Source organism: Stomoxys calcitrans, chromosome 2 (genome assembly GCF_963082655.1).
Source record: "Stomoxys calcitrans chromosome 2, idStoCalc2.1, whole genome shotgun sequence".
Classification (NCBI taxonomy): domain Eukaryota; kingdom Metazoa; phylum Arthropoda; class Insecta; order Diptera; family Muscidae; genus Stomoxys; species Stomoxys calcitrans.
Window position 1 is genome coordinate 224,372,447 of NC_081553.1, and position 26,817 is coordinate 224,399,263.

The window sequence follows — 26,817 nt, forward strand, 5'->3', positions numbered from 1 at the left end:
GGACTTAATCTTAAAAGTTTTGCTCAAGAGACCATAAATCTAAAATCAAAAGCGAGCTTCGGGGACCATATTATCACATATGTTATCGAGTAAGCTGTTTTACTACTGTTATACGCATTTAAATGTTAAAATTTTTTACAAATAACGACGATTCAAACATTTCAAATACCCTTAAATTTCAAAAATGTTCCTTTAATGAAGAATTACACAATTCACAATAGATAAATTTCGAACTTGAAAAATGTATTTCAACGTTTCTTGGGTTCAGTTAAGTCTTCTATCTAAGAAATGTTGCCCTAGAAACCATAGTTTTAAAATCAATGTCGAGCTTCATGTCTTGTAAGGACAGGTTCTTCCTTGTGTGCTTGGGTTAAGCTCGCGGGGCATAGTCCGTCACAGAAATTTATATTAGCGATCGGATAGCAGATATCAAATATTTTGCTGCATATATGCAATTGTGAATGATCAATAATCAATGTTAGCTGAGTGCCTCCTTTAACAGAAAGTTACTAAAAAAAGTGACAAAATCCTTCGATCGCTTTCAACAAACTCAAATCGAAAAATCGGTTTCAACGTTTCATGCGTTCAGTTAGTCTTTTATCTAAGAAATGTTTTCCTAGAAACCATAGGTTTAAATATAACCCAAGCAATCCCTTGTGTGCTTGGGTTAAGCTCGCGGGGCATAGTCTGTCACAGAAATTTATATTAGCGACCGGATAGCAGATATCAAAAATTTTGCTGCATATATGCTATTGTGAATGTTGTGAATGTTGCCCTAGAAACCATAGGTTTAAAATCAAAGTCGAGCTTCATGCTTTGTAACAACTGCAGCTCCCTCGTGGGCAGAGTCCGTCTAAGAAATTTATATTAGCAACCGGAGTAGGGAAAGTTTGCTATGGTAAGTAAGGTTTTATGATTAGGAAGTAATAGTTAAGAATTGCGTGTAAATAGTGCCTAAAGATAACAGGACAGTAAGACGAGGGGATGGATGCGATCTGGTACGGCGCTAGACGACTTTGTACACCACTCGAAGAGGTTGAGTCGTCAGGGTAGAGCAGTATCAGAAGGGAGTGAGGAATAGTGCAGTTATAGACGCGGCTACCGAGGTGCGGCACCTCGGAAGACTGTCGAAAGCGTTCGGTAAGCGGGATACGTCACCACGCATGGGTCGAAGACATGGCTACCGAGTTCGGCACCCAAGAATACTGTCGAAAGAGCTTGGTAAAGGTTATACGTCACAACTCTTGGGTCGAAGATACGACTACCGGGCTCGGCACCATGGATTCTTTCGAAAGAGCTCTGAAAGTGGGATACGTCACCATGCCTGGGTCGAAGACACCGTTGAAGACGCCGCGACCGGGTTCGGCACGGGTTCGTTAAGCGACATACGTTACCTCGCTTAGGTCGAAGGTGCGGCTACTAGGTTCGGCACAATGGGAGACTTTGGAAAGAGTGCGATTGCTACCATTGAAGACTGTCGAAAGAGAGCGGTAAGCAGGATTTGTCTGGACGCTTTGGATGAGAAAACGGTTTAAGACGTGGCTACCGACTACGGCACCAAGACAGATAATTCGCAGATGACGGGCGGCAAGCGGGATTCGCCTCCACGCCTGGGTCGAGGAAACGGCATAATACGCGGCTACCGGGTTCGGTAACAAGGAAGATGAATTACAGAGTTGGGCGGGTTCAGTACAACGTAAGATGATTAGCAGCAGACGAGCAGCAAACGCAATTCGTCTTCACACTTCAATAAAGACAAAAAGGCACAGGACGGCTTAAGTCTAGAGCAAAATTCGGCGCGACACTTGGAGTAACACATCCTGATGAGAACATATTTCAGCGGTGGTTATCCCATACAAACGCTGGCGACTTTAGTGAGAGATGTCGCACTGCGGCGCATCGTACGAACTAGGTTATAAAAGGTCCCTTATCATTGAGCATAGACTTAAATCGGACAGCACTCATTGATGATAAGTTGGAAATAGTGGAAGAAGCTCTCACCGGTGAGGGCAGTGACATAAAAGTAGCTGGACCGTGGAGGGCCCACGATCTGCGGCAATCAGCGATATTCCTGGCCAGTTCATTTCGCGCCACACCTTCATTGGCCCGAGACTCAGCAGAGTCTGACAGCCTTTCTTATGGCTCGAAGAAACTATTTAAATTTTATATAACAAGTTTCGATCTCATATGAGCTTCAACGCTGCCTGTCTGTCCTCGTATATCGTGACAGTCTGATTGGGCCGCCGCATCGAGTTCAGTGCCTTCAGGACCGCGTAGACCTTCGCCTGAAATGTGCTGCACCCTTTTAGAAGCTTGAAAGATTCTCTGAATTCAATGAAGATTCCTGCTTTGATGCGCTCATCCATCCGTTTTCCGGGAAGACGGGGTGCTTTGGCTCAAGTTCGAGAATGGGACTCAGCATTCCCCTCATGGTTCTCGTTCTTGTCCCAAAGATTAGCACAACCTCAAAACCATGCACCTTTTTGAGGGGGAGGGCACAATTTTTCGGAGTCCTATACCACACCAAACATCCACGGGAGAAAATTGGTCGAATGAACAATCGCTATAAACATCCAGTCACAGTCCTCGGCCTAAGGCCCCAACTCTTTTTCTATCGAGTTGCGACGTATAGTTGCAGAGTAGAGCGCTTACAGTCCCCTTTAGACCCTTTCTTCGACGTCCCTTGTCCAGCTTAGTTTTTGATTAACAATCACTCCCATGTACTTGGTCCTCGAAGAGAGCAGCAGCTGCACCCCATCCAGGAAAGTACCACCTCAGTCTTTCTCGGGTTTGTGCCATGCCCTTTGGCCCTCGCTCATCCAGACAGCTTCCTCAACGCCCTCTGAACAAAGTTCGTAAAAGCAGAGAGGAAACGGTCATCCACCAAGATGATGATGCCGTCATCCGCGTAGGCAACGACCTTCACGTTGTCCCTCTTGAAACACCTTAGAATCTCATTGATAACCAAAGTCACAGGAGAGTTGTGTGGTGGCCATTAAAATAGTTTGAAATTTTAAGGTGTCAGCATGTCCTGTCAGTGTTGGCGATGTCCTCAAAAGGCATAGCATTGAAAAGGTTTGTTGCTTTGCTAATAAAAGAACCTGCTAATACCGTGGTCTGCTGTAACTGTGTGGACGTAGAGTAAGAGGATAAAAATGAATTAAAGATAAATTTAGAACCACGTATCATGGAATAATATGGAGGCCACCGTAGCGCAGAGGTTAGCATGTCCGCATATGACGCTGAACGCCTGGGTTCGAATCCTGGCGAGAACATGAAAATTTTCAGCGGTGGTTATCCCTCCTAATGCTGGCGACATTTGGGAGGTACTGTACCATTTTGTATGGCAGCCATGTAAAAACTTCTCTACAAAGAGGTGTCGCACTGCGGCACGCCGTTTGGACTCGGCTATAAAAAAGCAGGCCCCTTGTCATTGAGCTTAAAAAAACTTGAATCGGACAGCATCCCTGTTCCTTAATGGAATGTTCATGGGCAAATTTGCATAATGGAATAAAAAGAGTTTTTTAAACTATTTGGGGTTTATCCGAGTGATTGGGGTCGCAGACATTTTTTTCTCTTGTCGCTGTGGTGTAGTACTGTTGGCATATGCCTTAATTAACCTATAGCGATTTTGTTTATTATTTTTTAATTTTTTTTTTATTTTTTAATTTTTCTTTGTGCAAAACTTAAGTGTTGTTGTTTTTAAATTTAAAAAAATTTTTTTTAATTTTTTTTTAATTTTTTTTTTTTAATTTTTTAAAAAAGGTTATATTGGTGCATTTCTGTCTCGTGTCTGTCCAACTTATTTATTTTATTAATATTTTCAAATTTTTGAGTTTTGATGTTTACGTTAAGGTAATTAAATCAGTGCTAGTATTTTTTTAAATTTTATTTTAGAAGTTATGAAATTTAGTTAAAAAATGTTTGCTAATGGTCTAATATCTAGTATTGGTTCTATATATATTTTTTGGTTAATATTTAATTTTACTTGTTCTAGTCTTTAGAAATTTTGAAAAGAAAGTCATAATTCCATTTAAACTGAGAATTTTTTCATAATGAAAATAAAAATCTACTGAAAAAGAGAAGATGAAGGTGAGGATTTTCTTAAAAGAAAAACTTAACTAAATAACATAAAACTTTACATTTTTTATTACAAAAAAAAAACAATATCTCATAAAAATTCCTTAAAAATCTCAATTTTTGCCATTATGCTTTAATTTTTTTATTTTGTTTTTTAAACAAAATATTATATACTATAAAAATAAATAAATAATTATTACAATAAAAAAAACAAAAAAAACATTTACCCACACAATAAGATGCAATAAAGTTTCTTTAAAACATAATGCCTTTTTTTAAGAAAAAAATTAGATTTAGTATTTAGAAAGAATAATTAGTAATTAATGTAATTTTTTGTAGCCAGTTTTTTACATACTTTTCTCTTGATAAGTAATTGTTAATTATTATAATAAGTTGACAAAATATTTTGTTTTTACAATTACATATAAGTTTTAAGCCTTTTTTAAACATACAAAAAGAACAATAACTTTTAAAATTTAAAATTTTGAAACTATATTTTTTTTCGTTAAGAAGAAGAACAAAAACCGATTACATAGAAAAGTTTTTTTAAAGCATTTTTTAAAACATCTTTATAAAAGAAAACCCCTCTTTATAATGTATATGTTTTTTAAGATCTTCGTACTTATTAGCTTTTCTCTGCCTTTTTTCCTTAGAATATGTAGTTTGTTAACATAGAAGAAAATTTAATCCCCTTTTAATATTTTACTTTTTATTCCATACAATTATTGAGTAGATGATATTTAGTACATTCCACACACACACACACCAACAAACACCCAAACACCAGTTCCCTTATAAAATGTTTAAATAAATTTTAAAGTTATATTGGTTATATTATTAAAGAACAACAACCAACCAACTATTGTATTTCTTATGCACCAATTATAATACTTTATTATATAATATATACATATTAAGTAATGTTTCAAAACAATTAACTACCTACAAATCAAACAGTTTAAAAAAATCAATTTAGTGCAAATTTCTTGAAACGAAATATAATAATAAAAATAAAAAAACTATATGCAATTTACCAGTAAACTTGCTAAAGCATTAAAACGATGTGTGTGTTTTATTTTGGTATTAAAGTGATTTTGACTTAAACAATAGCTGCTATGCATTAACATGCAAACAAAACACACTCGTATTGCATATGAGCTATTGTGAATGATCACTACCAATAGTTAATGTCAGCTGTGTCACCACTATAAAACTGTTAAACAAAATCGAAGTTTTTGAAAATTACCGAATAAACTCAATTTATGAAATGATTATAAAAGGAGCAGAAAAATTTAGAGAGGTGAGTCGGCATACAAAATACAGATCGTAGATATCAAACACTTTGCTATATACGAGCTATTGTGAATGATCAATCAAATTTGTCTATGAACATTCCTGCGGCGGATAAGAAGGTCCCTGTGGTTCCTTTTTTATACCCTCCACCATAGGATGGGGCGTATACCAATTTCGTCATTCCGTTTGTAACATCTCGAAATATGCGTCTAAGACCCCATAAAGTATATATATTCTTGATCGCCATGACATTTTAAGCCGTTCTAGCCATTTCCGTCCGTCTGTCGAAAGCACGCTAACTTTCGAAGGAGTAAAGCTAGGCGCTTGAAATTTTGCACAAATACTTCTTATTAATGTGCGTCGGCTGGTGTAAATGGCCCAAAACGATCCATGTTTTGATATAGCTGCCATATAAACCGATCTTGGGTCTTGACTTCTTGAGCTTCTAGAAGGCGAAATTCTTATCCGATTTGGCCGAAATTTTGCATCAAGTATTTTATTTTGACTTCCAACAAATGTGTCGAGTATGGTCTAAATCAGTACATATCATGATATATCAACATATAAACCGATCTCCCGATTAGACTTCTTGGGCTTCTAGAGGCCGCAATTCTTATCCAATATGGTTTTGCATATGTCGTTTTGGTATGATTTCCAACAACTCTTCCAAGTATGGTCTAAATTGGTATATAACCTGATATAACTGCCATATAAACTGATCTCCCAGTTTGAATTTTTGAGCCTCTGGAGGGCGCAATTATTACTCGATTTACCTGAAATTTTGGAGGTGGTGTTTTTCTATGACTGTTGTTTTTCTATATAAAAAAGTCATTCAAAGAACTTGACAAAAGCCATCCATGGTGGAGGGTATAAAAGATTCGTCGCAGTCGAACTTAGCACGCTTTTACTTGTTCCATAATCGATTCAGTTTTTCCTGTAATTTTTTGGCGTTTCGCAGTTCTTGGTTTCTTCCCTTCTGAGAAACCATTGTGAATTTTGTATTAGGTTATTGAAAATGGGATAAGGTTTGCTTTCGCAGCAATTAAATTCTATTGCTTTTATTATGGTGAGTGAAAGAGACTCAAAGAACATAATTTTGTTTTATTATTCTAGTCTTTACTCATTACATACTTCTAATGAAGTATTGGTTCTTTAGGGAATATGTGTATTTGGTTATTGTGATTGGTCTGAGATTTGCTAAAGCAACATGTAATGAAATTCTAATGCTTAAGGCCTGGTAATGCTCTCGTAAATGTAGAACAAATGTATCGTAAATCTTACTAGGAAATTATGCTCACTACAAATGCTACGTTTTGACATTTCAAACAAAACTAATTCTTTAGCAAAAAAGACTTGAAGGTGAATGGGGGTCTGACGTCGAAGAACGTCAGGCATAACTCATGGGTATGCGAGAAGTTGAGACGTCTTGCCAGCTGAAGGAGTACGCGATGGCGGCCTTCTCGAATTTTGAGAGGGCATTTAACAATGAGGACATGGGTTGACAGTCACCGCCTTGATCCGCATGGGGAGGCAGAATACGGCCAAGTTTCCTTTCTGGACACTATGGATGCGGTAGGCAGACTGAGGAGGGTTTCAGGAAACAGGGACTGGATTGGGGCTATACTGTGACACACACAACATTTCAGGCAGAGAGAAATTTTGGGAAGGGACTCACAGTTTTCAAAATCAGTTGTTGTTGCTGATGTTGTAGGCACATTTGTATTGCTATCTCGATTCTCGTCAAACTCGTTCCGGTCACCGATCGCCACGGGAAAGTTATTGCCATTGGTTATTGCAATTACCGCCATTGCAATTGCAATTACCGCGGATTGTCCGCGCAATTGCAATTCCAGTCTGGTTATGCTCTCGTAAACATACCGTAAATGGAGGAAAACGTGTCAGCTGTTTTGTTTTGCTTTATGAAAACGCATGCGAACGATTACCGAACGTCTGTAGATCGTAAACGGAAAGTAGAATTCAGTAAAAACAAAATTTTACGTTCCGTTTTCGCGTCAGGTGATAACATTTGAAGTTTGAAGAAATTTCCAAACCAAAAATTATGTTTAGAAAACTGTTGTTCGGAAATTATCATCATGGTCAGTCTTACCTGTTGTGAAAAAAGGCAGACATATGTGATAACAAGAAATTACAAGAAGAGTGTAGGTGAAAGCGCCAATACGGCGCTGTCGTATCCGCTAATCCATGTTATAACTATGTCGTGAAACTGAGGTCTTTTCAGGGATTCCACACACTTCTCCACGTACCTCGACCTCACTGTACTCGGCACGCGATGATTATAAGCACCACATCAGTTGAAATTCTAAGCTCCAATTTGTTTGGTATTCATCGTCATTACGAGAAGCTCATCTGAGAGCTACCGGGCGAGTCCACAGGTTGCGATTAACGAAAGGCTTCGTATACGGAGTAGCTGCAATTGAAGTCGAGGGCAATCAGCGGTATCGAAAGAGTCCCAGTGAGAGGTCGGGCGGCAACAGCTCTTGCTTTAATAATAAGTGTCTGTGATATTCGATGTGCCAAGGCGATTTATTGGCGATCGCCGCGGCGATTGATGACCGGAACGAGCTTGAAGAGAATCGCTACCTCCACATACAAATGTGGCTACAACATCATCAACAACAACTGATTTCGAAATCTGAAAATCACTTCCCAAAATTTCTTTTGCGTCTATCGTTATGGCACACTGCTCTCCCTGAAATGTTGTGTGTGTCTCAGTATAACCCCAATCCAGTCCCTGTCTCCTGAAGCCCTCCTCAGTCTGCCCACCGCATCTATAGTGTCCAGAAGGGAAACTTGGCCGTATTCTGTCTCCCCGTGTTAAATGCCCTCTCAATATTCGAGAAGGCCGCCATTGCGTACTTCTTCAGTTGGAGAGACGTTTCAACTTCCAGCATCCCTGCGTGGAAGGCCGTCTTTTCCAACCTTCCTTGAGTTATGTCTGAAGTTCTTCGACGTCAGATCTCTCTCACCTTCAATTCACCTTTTTAAAAAATTGTTTTGTTTGAAATTTCAAATGCTAAGTTTGGTAATAAGCTTAATTGCCTCTATACATTTACGATACATTTGTTCTAAATTTACACTACATTTACGAGAGCATAGCCAGGCCTTTAATCTGATCATTCACTTGTTCTACCAAATAATAAATTCTTCTCTCTCTCAAATTGTGTGGTTTTTGTTTCAAAGACCATTGTGTGTACTTGTGTTATCTTCAGCTAAATCACAAGTATATTTGAAATTTTGAGAAAATTTCATTGAAAGTTTGTCTTTAGAGCAAATTTCATTGAAAGTTTGTCTTTAGAGAAAATTCCATTTCAGCTTTAGATAATTTAATTGACATTTTAATTCTTCATTACTACAATATTTTTTGATAATTATTCATAGAAATGTCATAGTTTAAAAACCCCCCACTAACATGTAAAATCACAACAGTTTTCTCACGCTTATAAATAATGCCGTTTGTTGCCCTCTAGTGCGTAGTGCTGTTATCTTAACATCAAATGTTACAAATACTGTAACACATACTTACACAAACATATCTGACGTTGCGAGCAAGAGTCATGCAATCAACACTCATACGCCATAGTGTCTGATGCTGTAACAAATACAAACAGCTGCTGTGCATTACAACAGCAGCAGCAATAATCAAATTGAAATGATCCTTTAACCGCACAGAGAAAGGAAGAGAGTTTAAGTGGCAAGACATGCTGTTTGCCAGTGGTATAACACATTCACAACAACAAGCTGAATGGTTTAGTGGTTTGTGTGTGCGTATGAATTTCAACCTGTTTGTTATTGTTTTCGTTTTTTCGGTTTTATAGGTATGAATGAATGTAGCAAAAGATGCTGCTATTGCTTGTGCTGCTGCTGCGGCGATTCAATAAGACCGACCATATGTGTGTGCGTGTGTCTGTTGTTAAGCTCGGTGCTGGCGTATGTAAGTGTATCAATACGTTTCTGACCGAACGACCGCTCATTTTGTTTCAGTTATTTTTTTTTTGCTGTTGTTGTTGTTGTTCTGCTTCTTTTTGGAGACACTAAATAATCAGCCAAGCAAAAAGCAGCAGCAGCTTGGCGAGTGTAATGAAACCGAAACAATCAGTTGCAAACGAAACGTGATGAATAAAGGATGCCGAACCGGATAACATAACGGTGAATGTTTAACTTAATAAAAATCGTAGATAATAGATAAATACGCACAAGTAACGTCGGTTTAAATTTAAAATAAGAAAAAAAAGAAAGCGGGAAATTGTATTTAATAATAATAAAACTAAGATAAAACCCACAACATTAAAATAAAATCCCAAAACGAAAAATAATTAGAAAAAAAAAACAAAACAAGATAAAATGAAAAGTGTTTGTGTGTCTAAGAGTGAGTTATGTATGAAATGAAGTTTTTGTCCCAGTGGAAGGAAATGTGGCAAGTGAAAGTTTTGAAGTGTTGGCCCAATGACCTTTCTCGATGCCTAGTTTTATATGATTTTTCAAGTACAATCAACTTTAATGAAATTGCATGGTTTCAAATTTCAAAACATTATCGTTAATTTTCGGCCTTATGTTTAGTCATCATGATTTTTGGGGGAATTCTGATATATTTCTGTTGTCGTTGTTGTTGACATTTAAACTCGTAAATCTTTTATTTTTTGTTGGTGCATTGCAAATTATTATCGCTTTAAAGACTAAGATGCCAAATGGAGAGAAAAAGTTTTAAAAACCCAAAATTGAATTTTTATTGTATACCATCTATTATCACTTTAACCCCGCAAAATACTTAAATAGGGGGGATTATAAAAAAAAAACAATGCCATTAAAGTTTTTTTTTTTTATTCAAGATATGCAGTGAGAATTATTATTTGTTAAACAAAAATTGTAGATGGTTAAATTTTCTTTATAAAGCCCTCTTTTGGATTACATGGCTTATATAAAGTGGCATAAAAAGCAAAATGTTACAATTCGATTTCTTGTTTAAATTAAATTGTAAAGAAAAATACAACATAATTTTAAGGCAGAATTGAAACATTTTTTCTTAAAAGTCTGTAAACACAAAATGGATAAAATTTTAAATAGATTACCATTTTTTAACTATGCCACCATTATATGGCATTATGACAAAATTTCTTGCATAATTTACTTAATTTGGCTATGTGGATCATTTGTCTGATTAGACCAACATAGCGTTCCAAGCACCTTGTTTTTCTGCGCTTCTTCTAAAATCTCAGGCACCAAGTTTCGAGATGTCTTTCACCACTTGGTCTTTCCATCGGGCTTTTCAAAATACTTCATTCACTGATTCTCTTTCGATTCTTTCAAAGGCTGCAGTTACTACTTCCGGTGACCGAGCCAAGATATCGATGTCGTCGGCATAGGCGAGTAGTATGTGTTTTCTTGTGAGGAGAGTGGCATATTTTTTCACATAAGCCCAACTTAGCGATCCGTCGCCTGTATACCTGTTCGCTCGGATGGTTTTGGCCATGAAGCCACCACCACACATACATATACTCTTCCCAGAAACATATTTAATTTCTGTCGAACATTGTCGGTTTTGGAATGTCGTAAGTAGGAGACTTTGACCCCTTTTTTTATAACCAATACCATAGGATGGGGGTATACTAATCTAATCATACCGTTTGTAACACATCGAAATATATACATGTATATATATATATCGTCTCGACAATCTGAGTGGAACTAGCCATGTCTGTCCGTCTGTCGAAATCACGATAACGGTCGAACGCGTAAAGCCAGCAGCTTGAAATTTTGCACACATATTTTATATTTATATAAGTCATTGGTTATTGCAAATGGACCATATCGGTACAGACATACACATGCAAATTTTGCCCTTGAACATTCCACTAAGGATCAGGGGCAAACTTCAAACCTATCAATGAGTGCAGTCCGATTCAAGTTTAAGCGCATTGATAAGGGCCTTCTTCTTATAGGCAAGTCCGATCGGCGTGACGCAGTGCTACACCTCGTTGGAGAGAAGTTTAACATGGCATAGTACCTCACAAATGTTGCCAGCATTAGGAGGGGAAGCCACCGCTGAAAATTTTTTCTGATGGTATCGCCAGAATTCAAACCCAGGCGTTCAGCGTCATAGGCGGACATGCTAACCTCTGCGCTACGCTGGTCTAGACATAGCGCCCATATAAACCGATCTCCCAATTTGACTCCTTGAGCCCCTGGAAGCGGCAATTTTTATCCGATTTAGCTGAAATTGGCATGTAGTGTTCTGTTATGACTTTCAATAACTGTGCTAAGTACGACTCAAATCGGTATATAACCTGATATAGCTCCCACATCAACCGATCTCCCGATTTGACTTCTTGAGCTCTTACAAGCCTCAATTTCCTACCGATTTGGCTGAAATTTTGCACATAGTGTTATGTTATGACTTCCAAAAACTGTGCCAAATACGGCCGAAACTAGCACGCTTTTACGTGTTTATCATATTGGGCTACCAAAAGGTTGCAAACAAGTTTCCCTTAAATCGGTGTACCCATTTCTGAAATCCCTCACTTTGTTTTTTGAACATACAATAGTTGCAATTTTGGTTCTTAAGTCGTTTTGTGTTCGCAATGACGGTATATTTGATAGATAACAGCTGTTTACATACGTTTCGACTAAAGGCCGTGTTCTAGTTTTCGTAAATATTCGTATTCAACATGCAAGAAATAGAATGGAAGTTTTATTTAAATCAATTTTTAATTTCACTTTTAAATCAACTTTAAAAGAAATCGAATATGAGTTTACTTTTAAAGGGCAAATAATTCAAAAATCAAAGAATCATGAGGGTATACGAGAAGATGGACAAAATGAAGATGTCCTTGCAAAAATTATTATCACACAATTTTATCGGAATTCGTTAAAAAATTGTAAGAACCTAAAGAAAATTAACAAAAATAGAATTTTGTCAATCTTGACAATCGTTTTTGGTAAACTTGTCTCTTGTGCAAATTTGTTGGAGTTCTATCGAATATATTTGATTTATATAAAAAATATTAATATTTTTTTCCTTATTTCTAGATGTTTCCTTGAGTTTATTTTTATAACATTTCATTTAATCTCCATCTCATTTACCTACAATGACATACCGAAATATCATAATCGGCTGTCTTTTCGAAACAAAAAACATTTAAATCAGCTAACTCGATAAAGATTTTAATAAATTCCAAAAAATTAACCGCTACTGTCATTTGGTGGTTTTGGCGTTATTCATCTTCTAATGCAAGCAACCTGCCTGGCTGTTTCAATGGCCACCTTTAACAGGTTGTTGTATTGCTCATCTTTTGTGATTGTCTTCTGTCTGTCCCTGCGCTCGCTAACCAGCTATACCCGTAGGAGAGTGCTTAACTCTGCTCTGCTCGCAGATTGTCAATGTTTGTAGTTTATTATGACTTGTTTTCATTTTATATGGAATTGCAAACAAACAATTAAACAAACGGTTTCAGTTTGGCGATATTACAGATTCTAAACAGCCATCGCATGCAACCAGGTAGGTGGTGGGTAGGCAGCTGCTTAAGTGAAGAATAAACTTCAAAAGAAATCTGGCAAAAAGGCGCGCAGAGTTCACCTTGATATTTGTTATTGTCAACATACATATGATCGCAAATACAATGAACAGTGTTGTCAATATGCAAAGGTTTGGAAAATCTAAGAAAGAGAGCACTCATATTGTGAATATTGTTATAGATGAGTAGAGCGTCCCGATAGCCGAGTTGGAGTTTTTTTTTTGGGATGGTTTTGATCTCCACAAAAGGCTTTTGCCTGTCGCTACTGTGACATCGTAATGGATCGAAAACAAAAAAATTTTATTACTATTACTTGTTTTCTCATACCCTTCACTAGAGAGGATGGGGGTATACTAACATCGTCACTTCATTTGTAATACATCGAAACATTGGTCTAAGACTCCATAAAGTATATATATTCGATCTAGCCATGTCCGTCCGTCTGTGGCAAGCACACTTACTTTCGACGGAGTAAAGCTAGGCTCCTGAAATTTTACACAACAACTTAGTATTAGTGTAGGTCAGTTGGGATTGTAAATGGGCCATATCGGTCCATGTTTTAATGTAGCTGCCATATTAACCGATCTCGGATCTTAACTTCTTGAGCCTCTAGAGGGCGCAATTATTAATCAATTTGGCTGAAATTTTGCATGAAATGTTTTGTTGTGACTTTCATTAACTGTGCTTAGTATGGCTCCCATATAAACCGATCTCCCGATTATACTTCTCACCCTCTAGATGGCGTAATTCTTATCCGATCAACCAACATTTTGCACATCGATTTTTTCTTTAACTTTTAACATACTTGCCTCATATGATCTGAAACCGGTCCATAAACTGATATAGATCCCATATTAACCGATCTTCCGATTTTTATTCTTGAGCCTCTAAAAGCGCATAAGATTTGCATGAGGTGTTTTGTTATAACTTTCAACAACTACGAAGAGTATGGTCTGAATCGTTTCAAAACCTGCCATATTAACCGATCTGGGATCTTGACTTCTTCAGCCTCTAGAGGGCGCAATTATAACCCGATTTGGCTGAAATTTTGCACGAAGTATTTTGTTTTGACTTTCAACAACTGTGCTTAGTATGATCCGAATCAGTTTAAAACCTCTTGTAGCTCCCATATAAACCGATATCCCGACAATATTTCTCGATCTCTAGAGGGCGTAATTCTTATCCGATTCGGTCGAAATTTTGCACAGTGACTTTTTCTCAGACTTTTAACATATGTACCACATATAATCTTAATCGGTCCCTAAACTGATATAGCTCCCATATAAACCGATCTCCCGATTTTATTTTCTTGAGCCTCTATAAGGCGTTATTTCTATCCGATTTGTCTGAAATTTTGCATGAGGTGTTTTGTTATGACTTCCAAGAACAGTGAAAAGTATGGTCCGAACCGTTTCAAAACCTGATATAGCTGCCATATTAACTGGTTTCGGATCTCGATTTCTTGAGCCTCTAGATGGCGCATTTATTATTCGATTTGGCTGAAATTTTGCATAAAGTGTTTCGTTGTGACTTTCAACAACTGTGCTTAGTATGATCCGAATCGGTTCAAAACCTGTTATAGCTTTCATATAAACCGATCTCTAGAGGGCGTAACTAACATAATAATAACATACGTACCACATATGGCCTACATCGGTCTATAAACTGATGTAGCTCCCATATGAACCGATCTCCCGATTATACTTCTCGCCTCTAGAGGACGTAATTCTTATCCGATTTGGCCAAAATTTTGCACAGTGACTTTTTCTATAGCAATTTTTATCCAATGTCTTTAGTTTGCCTATAAAGAGATACTGGGCGAAGAACTTGACAAATCCGATCCAAGGTGGACGGTAAATAAGATTCGGCCTGGCCGAACTTAGCACACTTTTACTTGTTAATATTGCTCTCCCACTTGAAGCATCCGCTTTGAAAACCATCCTTCCCTCCATTTATTTATTTGGGAAGTCTTTTCATTATGGTTATAATGACAGGAATTTGCCTTCAGAGCAGTTCGTCACTTAATGAAGTGTTTAGCATTATTCATTCCGTTCATCCCGTCAAGGAGGTTAGCCAAAGTGCAATGTACTTCACCAAAGGCTGAAGTACTAAAAGTTAATGGTCACCCATTTGCGTTTTTATTACGTGAGATTTTTACCAAAAGCCTTGGGCAAAGTAATCAAGGCCAAAAAGTATATGAAGGTGACATTAAAAAGAAATTTTTGTCATTTTGCCATGGTGACATTTTGAAAAAAAAAAGTTCTACAAAACTCTCAAGTATTGAAGTTAATTAATAATAAATAGCCTCAAATATTAGTGGTCTGTCTTTAAGAAGGTGACAAAATAACATTAGATTAAAAATAAGTAAAGACATTTTGAGTTGGGCAAAGCCGAATCTTTAAACCCCCCCCACCAAGGATTGCATTTGTCAAGTTCTTTGAATTACTTTCCAAATATATATGATTTATATGAAGTAATTAACCGATATGGACCACACTTGTCATGCCCTACAAGTCATAGAAATATATCACCTCGAAAATTTCAGGCAAATTGAATAATAAATGCGCCCTCAAGAGGCTCAGAAAGTCAAATTGGGAGATTGGATTTTATGGCAGCTATATTAGATTATGGACTGATTTAGACCATACTTGGCATAGTTGTTGGATGTCGTTCCTCAACGATATGTGCAAAATCTCAGCCAAATCGGATAAGAATTGCGCCCTCTAGAAGCTGAAGAAGTCTAATCGGGAGATTGGTTAATATGGTGGCTATATCAGGTTATAGACAGACCGGATAAGAATTGAGGAATATATAGACTGAATAAGAATTGCGCCCCCTAGAAGCTCAAGAAATCTTATCGGGATATCGATTTATCGGGATATCAAGAAATCTTATCGGGATATCTTATCGGGATATCGACCCATAGCTACATTAGGCTATGGGTCGATTTAAACCATATACAGCACAGTTGTTCGAAGTCATAATGAAACACGTCATGCAAAATTTCAGCCAAATCGGATAATAATTGCGCCCTCAAGAGACTCAGGAAGTCAAGATCCCAGATCGGTTTATATGGCAGCTACATTAGGTTATCGACCGATTTGAACCATACTTGGCACAGTTGTTGGAAGGGATAACAAAACACGTCATGCAAAATTTTATTTAAATCGGATTAGAATTGCGCCCTCTAGAGGCTCAAGAATTCAAGATCCCAGAACGGTTTATATGGCAGCTACATCAGGCTATGGGTCGATTTAAACCATATACAGCACAGTTTTTCGAAGTCATAATGAAACACGTCATGCAAAATTTCAGCCTCTAGATGCTCAAGAAATCAAGATCCCATATTGGTTTATATGACAGCTATATCAGATTATGTATCGATTTCAACCATATTTCGCAGAGTTGTTCGAAATCATAACAAAACACCTCATGCAAAATTTCAGCCAAATTGCATAAGAATTGCGCCCTCCAGTGGCTCGAGAAGTCAAAATCCAAGATCGGTTTATATGGCAGCTATATTAAAACATGGACCGATATGTTCCATTTGCAATCCCAAACGACCTACACTAATAAGAAGTATTTGTGCAAAATTTCAAGCGGCTAGCTTTACTCCTTCGAACGTTAGTGTGCTTTGGACAGACAGACAGACGGACGGACATCCGGAAGAACAGACGGACGGACGGTCGGACATGGTTAGATCCACTTAAAATGTCATGACGATCAAGATGAGGTTTTAGACGAATATTTCGAGGTGTTACAAACAGAATGACGAAATTAGTATACCCCCATCCTATGGTGGAGGGTATAAAAAAAGCATCGGCGACCCTACTTCACTCCTTTATCGATCCCAAAAGGTCGGCTCTATTTTACATTGAAGCGGACTAAAACTTCAGAATTCCTATACAGCTTCCCAATTAGTGTCACGATCTTTTCAGGGATGCCCTTATTCAACAGCGTGCTCAACATTAAAGTTCTCGAAACTGAATCTAACGCACTCTCGAAGTCGATGAATTAAAGGTATAGGTGTGTATTAAGTTCTGCATAATGTTCAATGATTATGCGTAGAGAGTTAATGTGGTCGGCAGAAGAACGTCCTGACCGAAAATTTGCTGTTTCTTCCTCAAAATGCTGTCACGTGCAGGTGAAATCCGCTGCAGAAGAAAACTTTCCATCACTTAATTTATTGCGTTTAGTAATGTTATGCTCCTCCAGTTTTTACATTGGGTGAGGTCCCCTTCTTTGGGATTGTGACCGTGATCCCTTTTTTCCATTCCGAGGGGACAGCGTTTCTATCCCAGGCCTCTCTGATTATTGGAGTGATATTTTGTGCCAAGGGGTGTGCCCCATACCGTAACAGTTCATCAGTTATATTGTCCGGGCCGGCTGAATAGCCGTTTTTGAGTAAGACCAGAGCGGTTTCAATTTCTTTGCAGGTGAGTGGGGCTATGAATATATCCCTGCGTTGGTTTCGGCGCACGGGGGAAATCGAAGGGTCAAAGCTTGCATCATCGGTTGCTGGTCGTTCGGAGCTGAAGAAACCACGCCATCGCTCTAATTGCTGTTCGGGAGTTGTTAATTCCGATCCGTCCTCATCTTTTATTATTGCCGTAGGCCATATATTGTTGCCACTCATTTGTTTTACTGACTCGTAGACACCACGCATGTTTCCAATATTAGCTGCATATGCTCTGGCAGCATATTAAAATATATTCGCTTTTCTCTGCGAAATAGGCGTTTGACCAGCGAGGCGGAGGCGCCAAATTCCGTCCTGGCTGTTAACCTATTATAGCTAACATATTAACGGATCTTCCTTTTGAGCCTCTATACGGCGGAAATCATGTACGACTATGGTCTCCAACATCCAAACCAAATAGGTCTATATCGGTTTATAACCTTATATCTCCAATAGCATAGCCATTCTTATTCATTATCCTTTGTTAGCCTTAAAAGAGACATCGTGCTAAGAATTTGACAAATGTCATCCATGGTGGAGGGTATGTAAGATTCGGCCCGGACAAACTTAGCAGGCTTTAACTTGTTTGTTTAACTTTTATTGTTTGCTTTAAATGATACCTGAACTTTTCAAAAAAAAAGAACATACTCCCCAACAATTTTGCATCTCAACCATCTCATGACATTGAAAAATAACTAAATTGAATGCCTTATCACGTGTTTCTTATTTCAAGGGTAATAATTCATGTTTTTTTTTTTGATTTCCCAACGTAGTGTTTGTTAATGTCTGAGATATCGAATGTCATAAATATTTATGGCACCAAGAAAAGCGCCGACTTCTTTTTTGTTAACGTGGTGTTAATTCAGTGGGAAAATGTTAAGTGTCAGATTTGTATGGGTTTTTAATACACAAAGGACACATTCGCACAGACGCACAGACGCAATCACATACAAGCCATCAAAAAATGCAGATTCAACAGTTTTTTGGTGTCATTTGGGTAAATACAAAAGGCCAACAATAACGGCGATAGGCATTGATACAATGCTGAAAATATATGTGTGGGGGGTGTATACCAAAGGGGAATTAAAGCAAACACATTAAGGTTATTAGAAGTTCGAAAGAGGTGAAAAATTATGAGCAAGTAAGAGCGCGAGTTCTTTGCGCGGTATCTCTTTTTTTAGGCAAACGAAGAAAAATGAATAAGAACTTCAGCCAAATCGGAAAAGAATTGCGCCCTCTAGAGGATCAAAAAGTCAACATTCAAGATCGGTTTATATGGCAGCCATATCGGGTTATGTATCGATTTGCGTCATACTTAGTACAGTTGTTGGAAGTCATAACAACATTCCTCATGCAAAATTTCAGCCAAATCGGAAAAAAAAATCCGGCCTCTAGAGGATCAAAAAGTCAAAATCCCAGATCGGTTTATATGGCAGCTATATTATTTGGACCATACTCAGCACAGCTGTTGGAAATGATACCAAAACACCACGTGCAAATTTTCAGTCAAATCGGACGATAATTGCGCCCTCTAGAGAATCAAAAAGTCAAGATCCCAGATCGGTTTCTATGGCAGCTATATTAGATTATAATCCGATTTGGACCATACTTAACGCAGTTGTTAGAAATGATACCAAAACACCACATGCAAATTTTCAGTAAAATCGGACGAAAATTGCGCCCTCTAGAGGCTCAAAAACTCAAGATGGGTTTATATGGCAACTATACCAAAACATGGACCGATTTGGCCCATTTACAATCCCAACCGACTTACGATAAAAAAAAAACATTTGTGCAAAATTTCAAGAGCCTAGCTTTACGAAAGTTAGCATGCTTTCGACAAACAGACGTACGGACAAGGCTAGTTCGACTGAAAATGTCATGACGATCAAGAATATAAATATATATAAATATTTATATACTTTATGAGGTCTTGTTTCAAACAGAATGATGAAATATCTTCTCAGACAGCCAGGCAGCCATTAAATCCCTGGAGAACGTATTTCTGAACACAAAAACCGCCCTCGACTGTCGCAGATCTCTCAACGAGATGGCTGAACAGTTCAAAATTCACCTGTTCTGTGTGACGGGCCACAGAGATATCCCAGGGAATTCTAAAGCAGACGAGCTTGCGAGACTAGGAACTACCCTTCACATTCCAGGGATACTGGAATCTGTGGGTATGCCTTTAGCGACTGTAAGCTAAGTTTTGACCAGGCCCGAAGGACAACGAATGATAAATGGTCACATAGAGGGGGCTGTGAGCATTCTAAAACTATGTGGCCTAATCTAGACTTGAAGAGGTTTACCGCTTTGCTGTCATTGGCTAGAACAGATGTTTAAGACATTGTGTCCGTCATGACAGGTCACTGTCTAATCGGAAGACATGCTGACAGACTGAAGGTTGCCAGCAACGACTTTTGCAGAGGCTGTAGGGACATCGAGAGAGAAGAGACTATAGAACACCTTCTATGTGTGTGTCCCGCACTAGCAGTTAGAAGAAGTTCCACTTTAGGTTCTCATTTTTTTCAGAACCTGTCTGATTTAGCGGATGTGACTATTCGCAAGTTACTGGGCTTTTTAAAGCGATGTGGCTGGTTCAACGGTAGGAACTAAAAGGCATCTTTCTTCTTCTGTTCCTATGGTATCACAATGGACGAAAACGTCTAAGTGAGTCTGATGGCAGACTGCCACTTAAACCTAACCTAACTTACGCTGAAAAAAATATTTGTGCAAAATTTCATGAGCCTGGCTTTACCCCTTCGAAAGTTAGCGTGCTTTGACAGACAGACAGACGAACGGACATGGCTAGTTCGACTTAAAATGTCATGATGATCAAGAATATATTTACTTAATGAGGTCTTGTTTCAAACAGTGTGAAGAAATTAGTATATCTCCATCCTGTGGTGGAGGGTATAAAAATATTTTGCTAGATATTATTATTGGTGGGTTTGGAAATGAAATTTAATTTAAATTATTTAATTTTAATCATATTACAGTTTTTTTTTATTTTAACAATTAAGAACATTTTAAATTATATAGTTTGGTGGTTATTTAAATCGCCTTACAATAGTTGTGGAATTTCTGTTGTTTGATCGAAGTCGATAATTTGATATCGATAACATTTGACTATACCCATCTTCTCTCCAAATTTTACACCAATTATGCATACCGTTATGATTTTATACTGTATGCAAGTTTTGCTTTTTCATTGTCTTTAAATTGAGATGAATTTATTCAAAGGCTTCTGCTGTATAGTTTTATTTTCTTTTTTTGGCGGTAAGGGAGGATATGCTAAAACACTATTTGTTTTTCGTTTTTTCGTGCTTACCTTACTCAAATACGTTTCATAGCAATGAGCGTACCCTATTATTGCAAGCAAGCCTCCTTTGAGAACACAGCATGATGTACACGTTACAGACGAGAACATTAGCAAAGAAACTCACCAATTGTACGTGACAAAAGAATTTGCAATGTAAATTACGCACTATTACCGTTGACAAGCCTCATACTCCCTCTCCCTCTCTCTCACACACACACACATACACTATCTCTTAGCTATGATAAAATGGGCTGGTGTGGTGAAGATTATATGAGAAACGAAAGAAAAGAAATTGACAGAGAAATTAAAAAAAAAACCAAAAAGCGGGTATTGAATAAAAGACCTTATATTTGTTGTTGTTTTTTATAATGGTTGTAATGCATTTAAACGTACAAATGAGACATTTATTGTGAATGTGTTTTGACGGACGCTTAAATTTAACATAAAAACTATAAAAGAAGGGACTATGCAAATATACATTTGAATTTTTTTTTAGTTATTGACAATATAAAAAGGAGACGAAAATAAAGCCCCCAACAGATGTTGCAAACCTATGTGTCGGGGAAATGTGTCATTTTATTTTTTACATACGGGAACAAAAAGAAGTCATTCGGTGCCAAGTTAGGACTATACAGCGGATGACTCAACAAATTTATGTTTTGAGTGCTCAAAAATTCATTTGTTTGAGCCGATGTGTGGGAGCTCCCATTGTCGTGACGAAGAGTGATCCGTCTTCGGCAGTTGGTTTTCCCGATTTCTTAGAAGACATCTGACAAACAAATGGGTGTGTACCACTTAGAATTGACTGCGTTGTTTCAGTGGAACAATTGGGACATGTCCAGTTTTTCCGAAAAAACAGGCGATCTTTGCTTGGAAGTGCTTCGTACGAGAGCAACATTTGTTGCATTTGGCTCATCTTGAAGTACCCACACAGTCTGCTGTTAACTTTCGGGCTCATACTCTTAAATCACCCGTCACGATGTCATAGACCTGTTTCGAAGCACTGCGATCGTACTTTTAGAGCATTTCTTTCTACCAATCGACACGAGCCTTTTTTTGAACGATTGACAAATTGTGTGGGATTTAATGCGAACAAATTTTTTTGACAGTCAAATGTTCATGCAATATTGAACGCATGCTGGTCCCACTAATGCCTAAGGTTGTCTCAATCTCATGATAGGTCACATGACGATCTTGCAATATCAGTTGGCGCACAACATAAATTGTTTTTGGAACAACAACTGAGTTTGGACGACCTTCACGAAATTCATCTTGGAGTGTACTACGACCTTGGTTGAATTCACCAGACGTGGTGAATTCAAAGACCAGTGTTTTTCCATCAATCAAAAACACTGGTCTTTGATGGAGCTTCATCACCAAAAATGGAATTAAGTTCATCGATGCACTGTTGGTGAGTTAACCCACGTTGAAAGTTGTAAAAAATAATCGCACGAAAATGTTCACGATTTAATTCCATTTTTTGGCGAGATTAATCTTTTAAGTTACAGTAAACAACACAAATAGCGCTCGCATGTCAAAACGTTCTGAGTTACGTATAACCTCAAAAATGTTAAGCTTTACGATAGAGCTGTCAGTTGGCAGATTGCAACACAAGGGTTGTCGAATCTCGAAATATAAAAGGTGACCCTCGTAGTAACGATATTCAGACAATAATTAAAATATCAATAGTATTGATAGTGCTATCGATATTTTGCAAGCCCTTATAAGTTGGTGCTTCATCGACATATAAAGATTTGAGTTGATCAATGCACTCTCGTGGTAATATCCACGTCGAAAGTTGTGAAAAATAGTGGAAGGAAAATGTTCAAGAGCCAATTAATTTTTTTTTGCCAAATAAATTTTTTCATGTCACGGTGAACTATACAAATGATGGTCGTACGTAAAAACGTTCTGAGTGCGATTACGCTAGAAAATATCAAACTTTCTGTGAGATTGCACCTGGCAGCACTTAGTGCGGCCTAGGTAAAAAACATATATAGCAGCCCTCGTATATGGGTATATGGTCATGGGTATAAAAAATTTCTTTGTGAAAAGAGTATGAATCGGGTATTGATATTGTGGTCAAGTATCTGCGGACGGCCCCACTCCCGAAAAGAAAACCCAAAAGAACATGCAGGCCTATGTGATGATACACAAATGAAAGGTCTATGGGAGTAAGGTACGAACCTTAGATCCAAATTTGATAACAAAGAATTTACTGTCTGGCTTTTGGCTTTCCTTGCTATTAGTAATTTCTTTTTTTACTGTATAGTTTTAATTTAAACTTAAAATTCTGTTTATTAACCCTTGACCTCTACTAAGGAAAATAGAATTTAAAACCTTTATTTGTTTATTCAATTATACTAGAAAAAAAATCCGAATTTTTCATATTCTCAATTTAAGCAATTTAAATGATAATTTGAAATTATCATTTTATGGTAATTCTTTTGCTGGCAAAGGATTTAAGCTGCAAATTATTTTGTGCTCAAATTATGCTGTTAATGTGTTACTATTTTTAACATCAACAAGATACAAAAATTGAGCAGAAAAAAAAACATTTGTGACGTCCAACAACATCCCTTAGGGTCATGTAGTCCCAGCACAAACACTTAAGGCAACATGCCGTCTTGCAATTTGATGTTGGTTGTGCAAATTATTAAATTATTAAGTTTTTGTTTCTCTTTCTAGTGAAATGCATTATTCCATGTTTAAATTTTCTCTTCTAGCTGAACACCAAAGCTACTTGTGTGAGTCATTAGCATTCAACCATTGTCCATTCAGGGGTCACTGAGAAAAACAACAACAAACATCCGGAAAAGTTTAAAATCAAACTGTAAGCTGTCACCAGAAATGATTAATCGCCAAATATTTTAATCAGGGGATGTGAGTTGATGAAAGGATAACACGAACCCCACTGAACCCTGTATACGCATTTGTATTGGAAGAGAGAAAAATCATCCTTCCTTAGAGTGTGTGTTGTCTTCGACGGTCTTTGGCATCATAACAACAGTTTAGTATCAACATGCCATAAATGATGCTCCATGCAGTACTTACATCAAGTCTTACATTTATATTTGACGTGTGGATGTGTTGGTGTCTTGCGTCTCTATGAAGTCTGTAGTCATTCATAAAAATCAAAGTTGTAAAAAAATGTGCGGACAAGTGTAAAGACTCACATCTAAAATACTAACTACGAAAATTGTTTATACTGCCCCCACCAAGCCAAGAAACCGAGCTTTTGGTGAAGGAGTATAAAATTACACTACGTAATGCAGTCATCTTGCTTCCTTTTGACTTCTACTCCTCCAGACATAGTCGCTTAGATATTTTGCGTCTAAGAATTTGATTTTAAACGAGAATTCCGCTCAATCATCATCCTCATCATTTGTCCATCAGTCGTAGCCGCATCATCATCGCATAGCCATCATCATTGACATTGACATCAGCAACGGCGGTGTAGTGGTGAGAGCATGGTCTATGGCAGGAGCATAGCGATTGGCGTTTTCTTTTTGGCCATTGTATGCACATTGTCAGCTATAATCTTCTATTTAAGTTTGGGTAAGTGTTAAAATTATAGTGAATTGCTATGGAAAACCCATATGGTTTTCCTAGCAATTTTCCACATTATTGACATGCATGTCCATTAAATATTTAAGCAATCAATTTAAATGGAGTGACTTTGAATTTTGTCTTAATAGAGAAGTGGAAAGAGAAAGTGCATTGGGCTGGCTAAACTGTAAAACCAGCAAAATTTAAAACATATAAAAGTGCGTTAAGTTCGGCCGGGTCGAATAGTATATACACACCCCATCATCATGGATAGCATTTGATACGTTCTTACTGATGTTATGGAACTACATCGAGCGTACATGTCATGACTATTAGAAGCCCATTATCGGATAAGAATTCCCCCTCTATAGGCTCATGAAGTCAAGATCCGACATCAGTTTATATGGCAGCTATATCAAAACATGGACCGCGATATAAGCCATTTACAATCCAAACCGACCTACACTAATAGGAAGTATTCGTGCACAATTCCAAATGCCTTGTTTTACTCTTTCGAAAGCTTGCATGCTTTCGACAGACAGACGGACGGACATGGCTAAATCGACTTAGAATGTCAAGAGGATCAAGGTCAAGAGCCATTTTAGAATGATAAGCGTTTTACCCATTTAGACATTTGTTAAACATTATAAGTAGCTCTGTTTTCAGACTAAAAAAAGTTCGTACTCATAAGATTATTTTTAACCTTACCTAACCTATCTGACCGTCCATCTGTCTATTTGTCTGTTCATCTGACTATCTCTTTGTTTGTCTGTCTGTCGGTTTGTCTGTTTATGTGTTTGTCTGTATGCTCATCTGTCTATCTCCTTCTTAGCTGTCCGTCAGCCAGTCTGCCTGTCTACCTGTCCGTTTGGCCATCCGACTATCTGTTCGTTTGTCGGTCTATCCGCTCTTCTGTCTGTCTGTCTGTCTCTCTATCTGTCCGTCTCTTTATCTGTCTGTCAGTTTGTCATTATCTACATCTGCCTGTCTGCATCCACAAGTCTGTCCTTGGTCAATCTGTCCATTTATCCAACTGTCTGTATACCGTCTGTACATTCATCCATTTATGTGTCTGTCTGTTTGTTTATCCATTCGTCTGTCTCTATGTCCTTTTATCCATCCATTTGTATGTTTTTCTGTTCGTAAGTCTGTCTGTCTGTTTTTCGGCATGTCGGACTGTTGGTCTATGTATCTTTCATACCCCTCATTCCCCCGTTCATATCTCCAATTCTTTCCAGACATAGTCGTTCTTTCTTTCCCAAATTTGTCTTTACCCTAATTTCTTGATCCTCTTTGGGACCCAATATTCAATCAGATAGTTATTTGTATGCTGTTGTGAATATAACCTGACTAGTTGAGTACCTATAAACCATATTTTTTAGTATTAAGAGACATCACCCAACACAACTCACAGTTTACAGCACATCCTAATACAAAAATATTAATATACTCGTCTCTTTTGCCATAAGTAATGAAATGTTTTGGGACAAATTTTATGATTCTGCTTAAAAGCACATTACAATTTAACTCACAATCATAGATTCTTATTAAGGCACTTTTACTATCTTTCACTCTCTTTCCGGCCCCCACCCTCTCACTCCCCCTCTCTTCACTAATAATGACTTACACCTAGCATCAAAACCAACAGTGCCAACAAGCATATGTTCATAAGCACATGTTGTTACGCCAAAAAGTATGCTATAAAATAATTTTTATAAGAATGTGGGAGTTATAAAAGTGACAACAATGTTATGACATCCAAATAGGTATATTACTTCTTCTAAAGTTTTGAGGAGTCAATGGAATATGAAAATATTGACACTTTCAGGAGAAAGGTTGGATGTAGCCAAAGGTTAACCATGACAAAGTTTATGGAATTAAGTCCTTTTAGAGGATCATTAAAAGTATTTTGTCAAGTGTTTAAGCCAACGCAAATGATTCATAATAATGCTATAAATTAAGGCAGTGAAAGTATAAGGAGTGCTGGTGTGTACTCGTTAGAAGTTAAGGGTTATCGACCCAATAGAAACCATGAATATCTAAGAATATCTGCAGAAATTCGTTATATTTAAAAGAAGGTTCAAGGAATTTACAATAGACCACGTAGTAAGAAAACGGCAGTATTCTTGGAGGAATAGGATTGTAGACCCAGGGAATACAAAAATGTAGTCACTGGAAAAATGTAATTATTGAAATCTATACTAGAAATAGATCGTTAACGATGCCTTCAGAATGTAAACTTTTTTTTACGAAAACTCATGTTCGAACCCAAACCTTAGTAAACGACATGGGTAATAGCGCGGAGACATTGGGGAACATAATAAGTTTTTATACAAAATCCCATTTTCTAGAGGTCACGACTGTATGAAAAGAGAAACTCGGGCCTGTAGACTGTGCGACTAGTCAAATCTTTATCGTGATGGCCATGAAAGCCAGAAAAACCATAAAAAGCTTCTGCATTTTAATCATTATGGCTGACGGAAGTTTTCCAGCATTACTGCAAATGAAGGGGAGATAACAGAACCACCATCTTGCCGGAATATTCGCCGTATGTCTAAGACTAACATGTATACCAAACTTCTGGCAGA

General features: G+C 37.6%; 1 protein-coding gene across 3 annotated transcripts in view; it reads left to right on the plus strand.

Moving 5' to 3' along the window:
• The first annotated feature begins 9,522 nt into the window (after window positions 1–9,522).
• LOC106081889 (relaxin receptor 1) overlaps window positions 9,523–26,817 on the plus strand; it is a 61,602-nt gene continuing 44,307 nt past the window's right edge. For 2 of the 3 annotated variants that reach the window (XM_013244142.2, XM_013244144.2), the window contains exons 1-2: window positions 9,523–9,760; window positions 23,407–24,238. In XM_013244142.2, the coding sequence (XP_013099596.2) occupies window positions 24,151–24,238 (88 nt within the window). In that variant the 5' untranslated portion in view covers window positions 9,523–9,760; window positions 23,407–24,150. Of the gene's footprint in view, window positions 9,761–10,858; window positions 10,941–23,406; window positions 24,239–26,817 lie in introns of those variants that run through there. The other variant, XM_013244143.2, reaches the window with a different exon arrangement.